The sequence below is a fragment of the Prionailurus viverrinus genome, unplaced genomic scaffold, assembly GCF_022837055.1.
Source record: "Prionailurus viverrinus isolate Anna unplaced genomic scaffold, UM_Priviv_1.0 scaffold_33, whole genome shotgun sequence".
Lineage (NCBI taxonomy): Eukaryota > Metazoa > Chordata > Mammalia > Carnivora > Felidae > Prionailurus > Prionailurus viverrinus.
In genome coordinates this window covers 7,759,201-7,771,267 of record NW_025927604.1, presented here as the reverse complement: position 1 = coordinate 7,771,267, position 12,067 = coordinate 7,759,201, and the positions used below count along the sequence as shown (strand labels likewise).

Sequence of the window (12,067 nt, the reverse complement as noted above, 5' to 3'; positions counted from 1 at the left end):
TGGAGCGGAGCCAGGATCGTTACAGGTCCCGTCCCTAGAACTGGAGGGGCCCCGGCAGAAGGGGCCAGAGTCCGCCCGGCGGGGTCCACGTGGCCCGCTCGCGCCCGCGAGCTCCTTTCTCTTGGCTAGGGCGCACGGCATTTATAAAGGGCCAAGTGGAAGAACAGTTCTGCCCGGCGCAGATGCTGAAAGTCGGCGTCGGCCAGCAGCAGGTCTCGCAATTGCGCGGGGCAGGCTCCCGCCCCCGAGGTTGAGACCCAGGCGGACGGCGGGCGCCAGGAGAGATCCCGGGACCTGCGGCGTGGTGCGCGTGCGCGGTCCCGCCGCAGGGCCGGGGAGGGCGCGGGGCCGCCGGGGGCGCCCCGCGGCGTCGTGCGCGTGCGCGTGCCTCCCTCAGGGCCGGGAGGGGTGCGAGGCCGCTGGAGTCTTCCTGCGGCGTAATGCGCGTGCGCAAGTCCGCCGCAGGGCCGGGAGGGGCGCGAGGCCGGGGGCGGGCCGGGTGGCGCTCGGCGCTGCTGACGTACAACTGCCCGCGCCCCCCGCCCCTCCGTCCGGCCGCGGGTTGGCCGCAGCCACCGCGCTCCGCCCCCTTCCTCGGGGGACGCCCGGACGGAACCGATCGCGGCTGGTTTGAGCTGGTGCGTCTCCATGACGACACGCGCGGCGCTATAAATAGCGGAGCGGCGGCCCGTCGGCTTTGTCAGTCCCCTCAGCCTCCGCCGCCGCCGCCCCTCTGCCAGAGCTCCGGCGCCACCTCGGGCCGGCGGTCCTCCGCGGGAGGGAGCGAGGCGGCGGGCGGGCGGCTGACGGGGGCGGCCGGCGGTCCTGCGCGCTCGGCGGCGGCATCTCCATGGGGCTGGCCCGCGGCGCCGGTGCGCTCTAAGGTGAGAGGGGCGCGTCTGGGCGCTTGGGAGGCAGGAGGGGGGACGGCCACGTGTCCCTGCGCGCCGGGCCGGAGGCCGGGGGACCGACCCTGCGCCTGAATCTGTGAGGGACACGTGGTCGCAGAGCCGGCTGCGGCTCCCTGAGCCGGGTGGTCGCTGCCCTCCGGGGCCCGGTTTCCCCCGTGAAGGGGGGCGCCGACCCCCTGGCCCGGTGCGGCCACCCTCGCCGCGGCCCGTCCTGCCCGCGATGGCCCCGGCTTAGGGCAGCCTGGGCTGGAGGGGACTGCGTTTCACCTCTTCCGAACCACGTCAGTGAGTGTTCAGAGCCGGAAGCTGATGGGAAGGCCCGGGGTTCCTTCAACCGCTATTCTTTTTTTAAGACGCGCGTGGCAAGCCCGGCAGCAGGTGCAGGAGAGAGATGAGCGAGCCCGTGCAGGTCTCGGGCTCCCATCGCTCCTCTCACTTTTATTAGGATGAGGCAAACCGTTTTGCCTCGTTGTCCTGGAGTTTTGTATCTCTTAGTTTTCGCGTGCAGACGAAATGACCCGATCTCGAAATTCGCCGGAGTTGCTGGAGCCAAGAGAGCCTTGTAGTAACTGTGGCGATAAAGTCTCCATTCGCCGTGAGTTGCGATTGTCCGTTTAGGGAATCTTGGACCTCGCGATTGAAGAAAGGCCTAGAATGTATAAGATCGCGGGTCAGGCGAGCAGACCTGCAGTTAGGAGGCAGCCCTCCGGTTTTCAGAAGAAAGCTGATGGCGGTTGTTTGAGAATCCCAAGTAATTGGGGAACGTATGGAGAGCACAGCCTCTTGAAATGTCTGGGGAGGACAAAGAATGTGTTGACTTCACGTAAACCTGAAATTGGGCAGAATTCAGTTGACTTGTGAAACGTTTTCCGTTCCTTTAAATCAGTCTCTGCCTCTTGTAATACTTCCCAGTTGGCAGCAAAGAATTTCGTAGCAGAAAAGTGCGATCTTGTGCTAATTGACTCATCATTTTAAGGAGCTTCGCTATACAAACCCCAGAAGGTGGGATTTCTTTATGTTGCAAGTTATTAAAGTAAACCTTTAGAAGGTTCGTAGTAGTGACATAGTGCAAGGTAATGAAAACCTCCCAGGTGTAGGCTTGAACGTTGCCTTAAAGATAGGCCCTGACTGAATAACCCTGTCTGCCCCTGAGAGGCCTACGCTGTGTGTTATTTACACAGCCGAAAAGGGTTTGCTGTCCCCTTAGTCCCCTGCCTGCCTCTAGGGGTGCTTTGGGCAACGTAGGAGGCTGATAGTGCCAGAAAGTCACGTTACATTAGATCTTGTCTACATTAGATCAAGAAACAAGTCCTGCCATGCATGGGTTTGGGTTTATGGCAGGCTCGTCCCCCTGGGCCTCTCATAGTGCCCCATGCCAGAGCCAACCGTGGCCCCGAACCATTGCCTGGCCTCCCTGCCGTAGGCTGCAGGCACTGAAGCGGGTCGCACAGTGAAAACAAAGTCCCCTGCCTAGCAGCAATTAAACAGGTTAAAATCGGTAATTTTAAGGTCACTCCTTTACCAGTGTCCCATTTCACGAAGGCCAAGGACAGTGGCTCAGATTGTGACGAGCTTTACTTTTGCTTATTCATAATCCGCGTACGCTTCTTTATTTTTGTTATTTGTAAAGTTAGCCAAAAATGAACTTCCATGTGGTTATTGTCGGTAGCTAAGCAAGTGTTAGGGTGCCTGTGAGGACAGAAGAGGTTGCCAGAGTTGTGCTCACTGGACAAGAGCCAACCCTGCCTCCAGAATGCTGATTTCTGATCAGATACAGCAGCCATGGTGCATCTTCTTGATAGGAAGATTGCACTTAAAAAAAAAAAAAAACAAAAAAAAACACATGCCTGGTATGAAAATAAAATAGCATAAAAATTCACAACATTTTTAGGAAACTTAAGAGCACTCAGTAAGTTGAGCCTTAGACACTTCCACGATGCCTTTTAGTCACTAAGTTACTCTGGTGCAAGACTTAGTGAAAATAGGAAATACAAGATGTTTCTAGGGTGCCTTTCCGTAATTAGCGTAACGCTGTTTTAAGCTTCTAAAAAGCTAAGGCATCTCTGAAATCAAGTAAACTGACCACTATAAAATTTTTTGTCCACGTTTGTGAACTAAGTGAAGATTCTGAAACCGGCTTTCTGTAGGTTTTTTAGCATAAATACTTGAAACGCTTATTTTGGGATGTGCAGTACTGCATATGGAATTTTAGCGTGGGGCTTGAAAAAGGCTAGTGTTGAATCTGGTGTCCACTTGGATGGTGTAGAGGTTTGTGGGGTCATGTGACTTCCACCTGGAATAATGCGATTCCCGAATCCAGGGAGCGAGCTGTCTGCAGGGGTGCTGGAGTAGCCCGGCTTCCTGTGTGTGCAGTCCGTGTCTGATGTTTCAATTTGATGTGTTCCCAAGGGAGACGGCGAATTCTGTGTTCATCGGAACTTTTCCACTGCTGCACCGAGGGCACGCCCTTCCTCCGGGGGGCTTGGGATCCCGGAGAATTGCCTTTGTGAAAAGCTGGCAATAATTTCTTTAAATTCCGTCTCTTAGTTTTCCACGTAAGTATCCGTGGTTGCTGCAGGTTATTGTTAAGCATTATTAAGTGTCGCAGTGAATTCTGAGTGAATTTCTCCACCCCGTTTGCAGTTTGTTAACGTTTCGGAGGAACATCAAGAAACCATGAACAGCTTTAGTAATGCAGAGTTTGACTGCCATTTCCTCGATGAAGGCTTTACTGCCAAGGACATTCTGGACCAAAAAATCAATGAAGTTTCCTCTTCTGTAAGTATATCAAGTCCATGCTGGCAGTGCAGCTTTGAAAATGCTGGGCAGATGAGTGGGGAACTTGGAGTGGGAACCTTAAGGAAATGTGATGGAGCTCAAATGTCTTGTTAGGGAATTTGGGGTTTATTAGCTGTGGATCACCCAGTGGTAATGGTGATATTCGTGTCAGTGACGGGAGTAAAAAGATGAGGGTTCACTGAGAACGATGGGAGAGCAGAGGGGCCGCATGTGGGACGTATTATTAGACTGCTGCTGAGTCCCCTGCAAACACTCTTTCTGCAGGATGATAAGGATGCCTTCTATGTCGCGGATCTGGGAGACATTCTAAAGAAACATCTGAGATGGTTAAAAGCTCTTCCTCGGGTCACCCCCTTTTATGCAGTTAAATGCAATGATAGCAGAACCATAGTGAAGACCCTAGCTGCCATTGGGACAGGATTCGACTGTGCCAGCAAGGTAAGCAAAAGCGGCAGGGCTCCAGGGTCCTTCTATAAAATGGCGCTGGTGTTCCCAGCAGGACAGATCAAAGTTGTGTTTCTTGGGCAGCAGATCGTAGTGCGCAAGCTGCTGTGTTTTTCTTTTCTTTCGTCGATTAGCCGTGTGTATATAATGCACGATCTATTCTTTTTCAGACTGAAATCCAACTGGTGCAGAGTCTCGGGGTGCCTCCGGAGAGGATCATCTATGCAAATCCTTGTAAACAAGTGTCTCAGATTAAGTACGCTGCCAATAACGGAGTCCAGATGATGACTTTCGACAGTGAAGTGGAGTTGATGAAAGTTGCCAGAGCTCACCCAAAGGCAAAGTGAGTTACTCCGTTTTGAGGGCAGGGTCAGGTATGGGGTCTGCAGGTTGTCAAACTCAGATTTCCGGTTTTGAAATTTCTGTACCTTAGTAAAGTATAAAAGTGTGCTGGGTCGGGCAGAGTCGAAAATCGGAAAACTTCTTGAGTGAAACCGTGTGAAGCTCGAGCCGCAGGATATCCGAGCCACAGAGCCTTGTTGTTTTAACCGTGGCTGTAAGCGGTCTTCTGTCATGGGAAATTTCATACGATCTTCCTGCTTCTAGGTTGGTTTTGCGGATTGCCACCGATGATTCCAAGGCAGTCTGTCGCCTCAGTGTTAAATTTGGTGCCACACTCAAAACCAGCAGGCTTCTTTTGGAACGGGCGAGGGAGCTAAATATTGATGTCATCGGAGTCAGGTGAGCTCTTGGTGGTGGCATAGACGCTAAGATCTTAGTGCGCCTTTCATAGGTCTTCTGTAAATGGTTCTTTTTCAGAAATAGCAAGGAATCATATATTCTCCTTTCTTTGCCCCAGCTTCCACGTGGGAAGTGGCTGTACCGATCCCGAGACCTTCGTGCAGGCCATCTCCGACGCCCGCTGTGTCTTTGACATGGGGGTAAGCATATGTAAACCCAAGTGTGGGGGTGGGAGGAGGGGGAGGGCTAACAGTGACTAGACTTCATTCTAGAATTAACCTGGGGAAGTACCTCATATTCCAGAGGCTTAAATCCATCTGCATAGAATTTTAAGACTTGATACCAATCTGACTACTCGATTGACCGAATGTTCTTGACTCTAGGCTGAGGTTGGTTTCAACATGTGTCTGCTCGATATCGGTGGCGGCTTTCCTGGGTCTGAGGATGTAAAGCTTAAATTTGAAGAGGTAATTATAATAAAACTATAATATTCATAGCTATTTTCACAAGTTCCATTTTGGAGTGTTTTGAAACTTTAAGTTGTTTTAACTAATATCAAAAGAAATTGCACAGACATAAAAATAATGTTTTAGTATTAATGTTTTCAGTAAGTTCTGTGCTATTTAAAATTGTATTTAATATCCTTTGGTTTTGTAAGCCAAAATGAGTCCGTTTCCCCCCAAATCTTGGAAAATAGTTGATTATGTTAGGAAATGTTGCTGTGGAAAGTGAGCACGCAGACTTTGGTACATCATTACCCCAAATGTGCTTTCTCTCGGTTTTGTATTTCTCTTTAGACGTTTTAATTGTTTAGTCACTTAGGAAGTTAAAGTGGACATACTGTTAATTGGACCATTACAGGGTGGTTGAGTTTGTGAAATAGGCCCACCTTGTAAAAATCTTATGAGACAGGCAGGATGGCTTTATCCTATTGGATAGATTAAAGTATTCAGGCCCCTTGAAACCTTAGTGAGCAGCAATAAATTTATACTATCACTTGATAGACTCATAACCCATAACATCTTCTAAAGGATAGGGGAGTGTCCGGAGGGGAATCCAGATGAAACCACGGGACACGCAGGCTGGTTTTTAGGGAGATGTTTGTTCTCTTGCCGTTGTTGCTCGATCCTAAACCTCCCTGCTGGTGGCTGCTTTCACCTTTTTTTATTCTGTTACTTCCCAGAGCACTGGTTTTGCGAGTTCCCCTTGATGATGACCGTTCTTGTCTCTCTCTCCTAGATCACCAGTGTTATCAACCCCGCCCTGGACAAGTACTTCCCGGCAGACTCGGGGGTGCGAGTCATAGCTGAGCCCGGCAGATACTACGTCGCGTCCGCTTTCACGCTTGCAGTTAATATCATTGCCAAAAAGCTCGTAGTAAAGGAACAGACGGGCTCTGATGGTGCGTATAAAGGTTGAATCCTTGCTTGCGTAACTGTGCGTTGGTACAAAACGTGGTAATTGAGACCAGTCTGCCTTTCCAGATGAAGATGAGTCGAGTGAACAAACCTTTATGTATTACGTGAATGACGGAGTGTATGGATCATTTAATTGCATCCTTTATGATCATGCACACGTGAAGCCCCTTTTGCAGAAGGTACTTTTTTAAGTTTCTTTTACTCGTTTTGAGAGGGCGTGTGGGGAAAGGGCAGGGAGGGAGGGAGGGAGAGAATCCCAAGCAGTCTCTGCGGTGTCTTTGCAGAGCCCAGCGTGGGGCTTGAGCCCGCGGACCCACGAGATCATGACCTGAGCCAAAATCAAGAGTCGGACACTTAACCGACTGAGCCACCCAGGCGCCCCTGTACCTTTCGAATATAACACATACACCAGTGAAAGATGTTTGGTCCTAACAAGTGTAACTAGGTATATTTTTCTGTCTTAAACGCAGAGACCCAAACCAGATGAGAAATACTACTCAACCAGCATATGGGGACCAACATGTGACGGCCTTGATCGCATCGTTGAGCGCTGTGACTTGCCCGAGATGCACGTGGGCGATTGGATGCTCTTTGAAAACATGGGTGCTTACACTGTTGCTGCTGCTTCTACTTTCAACGGGTTCCAGAGGCCAACCATCTACTACGTGATGTCGGGGCCGACATGGTTAGTGACCAGAGTCTCCGTGCATGTATGTGGGTCTCGTAAGAATAGATTTCTTCTTGGGTTTTTACTGGCTCTTGTCTGGTTGAGTAAGAAATCATTCTATTTAGATTTAAATACAGTGTTTTTAAAAACAGCTTATTTTCTGCCTGTATTAAGAATATGTGCTTTCCAGAATTTGGAAAATACAAACGGAAAGAAAATCCTCCTAATACCGATCTGTATTTCCTTTCAGATTTTTGCAAAGGTGTAACTATTTCAAAAAAGAGCCATTAGAGTATTTCTGTATGACTAGAATATTTTGACAGGTGTGTACGGCCTGTGGTTTCCCTGTTACCAAAAGAATGGTTGTGAAGAAATGCTTGCCTTAGAAATACGTTGACTTGCCTCCTGATGACATAGTAACCGAGGAAGTAAATGGGCTCGTAAAGAAGTTATTCTCGTGGCGAGGCTGCCCGGGTCGGTGATCAGGGTTTCTGACTGTGCCACTTCTGTCTCAGGCAACGGATGCAGCAGATCCAGAACCACGACTTCCCGCCCGAAGCGGAGGAGCAGGACGCGAGCGCGCTGCCCGTGTCCTGCGCCCGGGAGAGTGGGATGAAGCGCCCCCCGGCCGCCTGCGCCTCGGCCAGCATTAACGTGTAGGTGCCGCTCCTGGAGCCGCTCACTCGGGAGTTTAGCTTGAATTCTGGGATTGGGGGGGACCGTCTAACTTAATTACCGCTAGTTTCGAAATGTCTTTGCAAGTAGGGTTGGCACGGATGCAACAATACGGAAGACTAGGAGTTGGGGTCACTTATCTGTGTTCCTATGGAAACTATTTGAATATTTGTTTTATACGGATTTTTATTCACTTTTCAAACATGCTACTAAAGAGTGCCCCTCAGCTGCTGAGCAAGCGTTTGTAGCTTGTGCGTCGGCAGAACGGGCCGAAAGCTTAGTGCTGTGACCGGTTTTAAAAATAAAGTATCTTGAAATAATCGGGCATTGGGGAGTTTTTACACCGTGTCCATTCCAAACGGCTCATCCCGAGTGTGTGTCGTGAGGGGGGGACCGATGTTTTGCCCCACTGCCGAGAAGGTTGTCGCCGAGGACTTGAAAACCCGTGGTTTTCAGTATTTTGAAAAGCCATCAAAATTCCCTTCGTCCTGTTGAGCGTTTTTCTCTCAAGTACGTGAGTTTTGTAGAAAGCTGGCCGCGCATTTGCATAAAGAACAGTGGACCCGGCCCACGTGCAGGCGGAAGGAGAAGCGTGGACAAGACCGGCCGTGCCCTCTGCTGCTGGCCCGGGTCAGACCCCCGAGTGTCCACAGAAGTGGCTGGTGGAGGAGGGCCCAGAGCCCCTGGTTGACTGATTGTCGCGTCAGGGCTTGTGCCCAGGGAAGGAGGGCCCGTGAAACCCCTTGCGTGCTGCCTTCGGGCCCCACCTTTCCTTCCCGCCCGTCTTCTCTCCCAGGACAGGCTGTGTAGCTACGCGTTAGGAGAGTGGTACAGCGTTTGGCAGTCAACTTACTTTAATAAATTCGACGACGATTCTCCCGCGTTGTAGAGTTCTGCCGCCTTTGACCTCGTCCGCTGGCTTTTACGTTCTCTTCCTCAACTCCAACCCCCCCTGCCCAAAAAAGGACAGCAGGTAACCCCCAAGATGGGAACGTCGAATCCCTGCAGTAGCTGTACGCGGGGAGGGGAGGCCTGGCTCTGGTAAGCCACCGGTCCCCGAGCGGCGCCGCGTGTCTGGAGGCGCACAGGAAGTCCAGATGGGAAGGCTGCGGCTCCTCTCGGGGAGAAAAGGAAGCCGAGCCCGCCAGCTCCTGCTGTGTGAGCACATTTGCCAAAGGATTTGAGGGGAATGGCTTCTGTTTCCTAAAAAGCCACCTTCCCCCAAGACCCGAGTTGCACATGGACACTGCGTCGCTGTGATTGCCGTTGCCTCTTCCTCGGCTGCTCGGCCCGACTTGGGCTGGGCTCGTCCCCGGCTCTGATCTCCCTTCTTAGGCCCGCGAGCATATTTTAGTTGTCAGATGGGAGTGATACCTCTCAGGAGCTGTGTACGAGATACAGGTCTGGCTGGAGTTGGGGCCGAGGGGAGGGAGAAGCCTCTTCCGTGACACTTTGTCCCGCTTCTGTGAGCACATCCTCTTGTGATTCTTCAGGGTGTTCGTGGCAGAGGAGTTGGCGTCGAGAAGTGGCACTAGTCACCGAGCCTGGGAGCTCGGGACATCAGGTCTTTTTCTACTTCAACAGGAAGGAAGGGTGACCTTGTAGTGGTAGCAGTGAACTTGGACGGAAGAGAGAAAGAGGGAGAGCGTACTTCCTCACTCAAAGTATGCCAGGGACTTGGAAACTGCTCTTAGCAGCGAGGTAAAATGCAGTCCAGCCAACTGGCCGGTGGGGACAGAAGCGGGCCCGGGTCGTCCGTTCCGCCCACACAGCAGCCTCAGCCCGACTCCTGGCAGCCTGCTGAAGCTGCTCATGACCCCCGAGTTCCTGGGCTCTGCCAGGGCCGCACTCGGGTCTGGAGGGTGATGGGGCCTGGCCCCGGGCCCAACGGTCTTCACTCGTCCTTACACCCGGGAGGAGGCAAGTGAGTTTAGTCAAAATGGAACTCTCAGGTGCCGGGTGTGTGTGAACACTCCTGCAGAGACCCTCTCGGGTCCCGGTTCGCCGTGCAGGGCTTAAAGGTGGCACTAGCTAGTCATTCACAGAAACTGGATGGATGTTTCTAGACTTGCAGCGTGAGGTCAGTGAGGACAGTGGCTCTGGGCCTCCACCAAGGCAACAGGTGAATTTTCCCTCCTGAAGGTGCTGGAGACCAGACAGGCCTTCCGTGGGGAGGGACCCAGGGGTTTCCCAGCTGTCGGTCTAAAGTCCAAGGTCCAAGGCAATGGTCTCTGGCTCTGCATTCTGTTCATTGAGGGAGCATCTAAGAAATACGGGTCGCCGGGCCCGCCGCACACTCCGGAAACGGGCACCCACCTGAAAAAAGCAAGAGTCTCCCCGACTCACTCCTTCCACGGCACATCCTAGGTGACCATCGTAGCGGGTTAGACCGCCAAGCGAGAAGACATTTGAAGTCAAAGAGGTACGGGACCGACGGGAACCACAGGAACGGGGCTACCTTTCTTCGTACCGGAAGAGCTGCGGTAAATAAAGGAACGAGACGACAGGACGTAGGCAAGACACGAACCTGGGTCCACAGAAAAGAAAAGCCTTTGGGCAGGAGGTCCCCAAGCGCGAGAGATGACGTTAATGTGCCAGACGAGCCTGGGTCGCCGGCTTAGGTGCACTGACAGGCTAGACGGAAGGGGGATCGTGAGGAGGCAATTTGGCAAATGTGAAAAACAAGCCACGCTATCTCACCCGGCAATTCTAAGAATTTTCCGACAAACCCTCTTACAGGCTTTTCACTGTGCGTTGTAACAGCACGTGTGGGACACGACCCGCGTGTCCAGGAGGGTACCGAAGATCAGTGGAACGGGCCGGTGGCTGCCGGGAGGACGCAGGCCTACAGGGGTCCATCTCCCAGCTAGAGTGAGAGGGAGCGGGGTGGGGGGCAGCGGGCAGCGTGCCGCCGTTGAAAGCCATCCCAAAGCACGCCCCCACCCAACTCTGGCCGCACACACGCGGATGGGCACAGGCTTTCCAGAAGAGCCCACAAACTGGTGGTAGGAGAATAGGGCCTGAGGAGCGGGGTGGAGACTGCGTAGGTGCCTTCACACGTGTCTGTGCTGATTTTAAAGAAATCACAAGTCTCCCAGGTGAGGAAAGGGGCTCAGAAATGAGTGGCTCCAGTCCCACGGCTGTGGACAGAGGCAGGACATGTGACTCCCGCGTCCGCTTGGGGCGCTTTTCCTAGCCTACACATACGTTGCTGAATTTGAAGCCCAGAGAGGCCAAGTGACTTGTCCAAGGGAAGCCAGCGAGTCCAGAGGATCTAAGAGTAAATAGGTCTCTGCTTCCCTGGCCAGTCTGGCTCCTGGTCACTTATTGAAAAGAGCCATGGCAGGAACGATCCTCCTCTCTCCCTGCAGCAGTGGGGACACCGCTGTCCTGTCGCCTGCTGCCTCGGTCTCCTTCCCCGCCTGGGGCAGCAGCGCCTCTGGCTCCAGAGCCCTGCTCAGGTGGGCACCCGGAGCCGCACGGACGCGGCCCCACCGTGGCCTCTCCCCGTGAAAGGGAGGCTTTCGAGTCCCTCACCGGCCCTTATTACAAAGCCCAGAATTTAGTGCATGGACAGAAAACCTGAGAAATCCTTGCTGCTGTTTCTGGGGGAGGATTTCTTTTCCACCCTCACTGCTAACCCTAGAACGGGGAGGGTCACGGCCAGAGGTGGCCTGTGAGGTGGCCGGGCCCCCGAAGCTTCCGACCCGCCTCCCGGGGACTGTGCACACTCTGCTCCCTGGCTGGACAAATAGCGTCGCCGGACTCAGCAAATAAACATGGAAGCTGATGCGTGGGGTGTGTTATCTGTTTATCTGAAATTCAGATTTAACTGGGCCTCCTGAGTCCTGGGTATCAGGAGCCCGGCCTCAGCCTCTGTACGCTGTGTGGCCCACACAGAAAGGTGCTCCTCTGAGCCTGTGTCCCCTTATCTGTCCAGTGGAACGGGGACAGAAAGCGGTATAAAGCAGGCCCAAGCGGCTCTGAAACCAGGCCGGGAGGCCTTGGGGATCGGCACGCCCGAGCCTGAGACAGCCCTCCCGGCCGCAGCCACCAGGGGGCAGCAGCGCCTTGTGTTGGAGGTTCCCTGGCCCACTTGGGCACTGAGACCAAGCTGTCAGGTCATTCAGTCACTCAACAAACGCTGGGGAAAGGGGCTCCGGCCAGCCTTGTCCACAGCCACTGCCCCAGTAGGTGAAGCCCGTCTCCCGGCCCAGCCACCGCCCCTCCTGCCTCGGTCGCACCAGCCCGGTGAACAGCCCACGGGGCCCTGCGGCCTGTGCTTGCTGCCCTGGCCTGTCCGGGATGGGTTACACCCCCAGCCACCTACCGAGGTGCCCTGGTGATGCCGCCCCCTGCCCCTCCTGCCCTAGCCCTGCGGGCCATACAGGTGGGTGTGGGAAGAGGCGGGG

General features: G+C 53.5%; 1 protein-coding gene and 1 non-coding gene across 3 annotated transcripts; both read left to right on the top strand.

The window, feature by feature from the left end:
• The first annotated feature begins 690 nt into the window (after nucleotides 1–690).
• On the top strand, nucleotides 691–7,975 carry ODC1 (ornithine decarboxylase 1). Of its 2 annotated transcripts, none has more exons than XM_047845189.1 (12): nucleotides 691–884; nucleotides 3,325–3,466; nucleotides 3,555–3,689; nucleotides 3,975–4,148; nucleotides 4,325–4,497; nucleotides 4,761–4,895; nucleotides 5,014–5,095; nucleotides 5,279–5,362; nucleotides 6,135–6,297; nucleotides 6,380–6,492; nucleotides 6,784–6,998; nucleotides 7,496–7,975. In XM_047845189.1, exons 3-12 carry the CDS (start codon nucleotides 3,588–3,590, stop codon nucleotides 7,638–7,640), a joined length of 1,386 nt encoding a protein of 461 aa, XP_047701145.1. In that variant the 5' UTR covers nucleotides 691–884; nucleotides 3,325–3,466; nucleotides 3,555–3,587; the 3' UTR covers nucleotides 7,641–7,975. The 2 variants fall into 2 exon arrangements, with proteins under 2 accessions (XP_047701145.1, XP_047701144.1); XM_047845188.1 differs by having other exon boundaries at nucleotides 3,321–3,466.
• Nucleotides 2,230–2,364, top strand: LOC125158358 (small nucleolar RNA SNORA42/SNORA80 family). The gene has a single exon (XR_007149368.1). It is a non-coding gene; the product is annotated as a small nucleolar RNA SNORA42/SNORA80 family (small nucleolar RNA).
• Nucleotides 7,976–12,067: the final 4,092 nt, after the last annotated feature.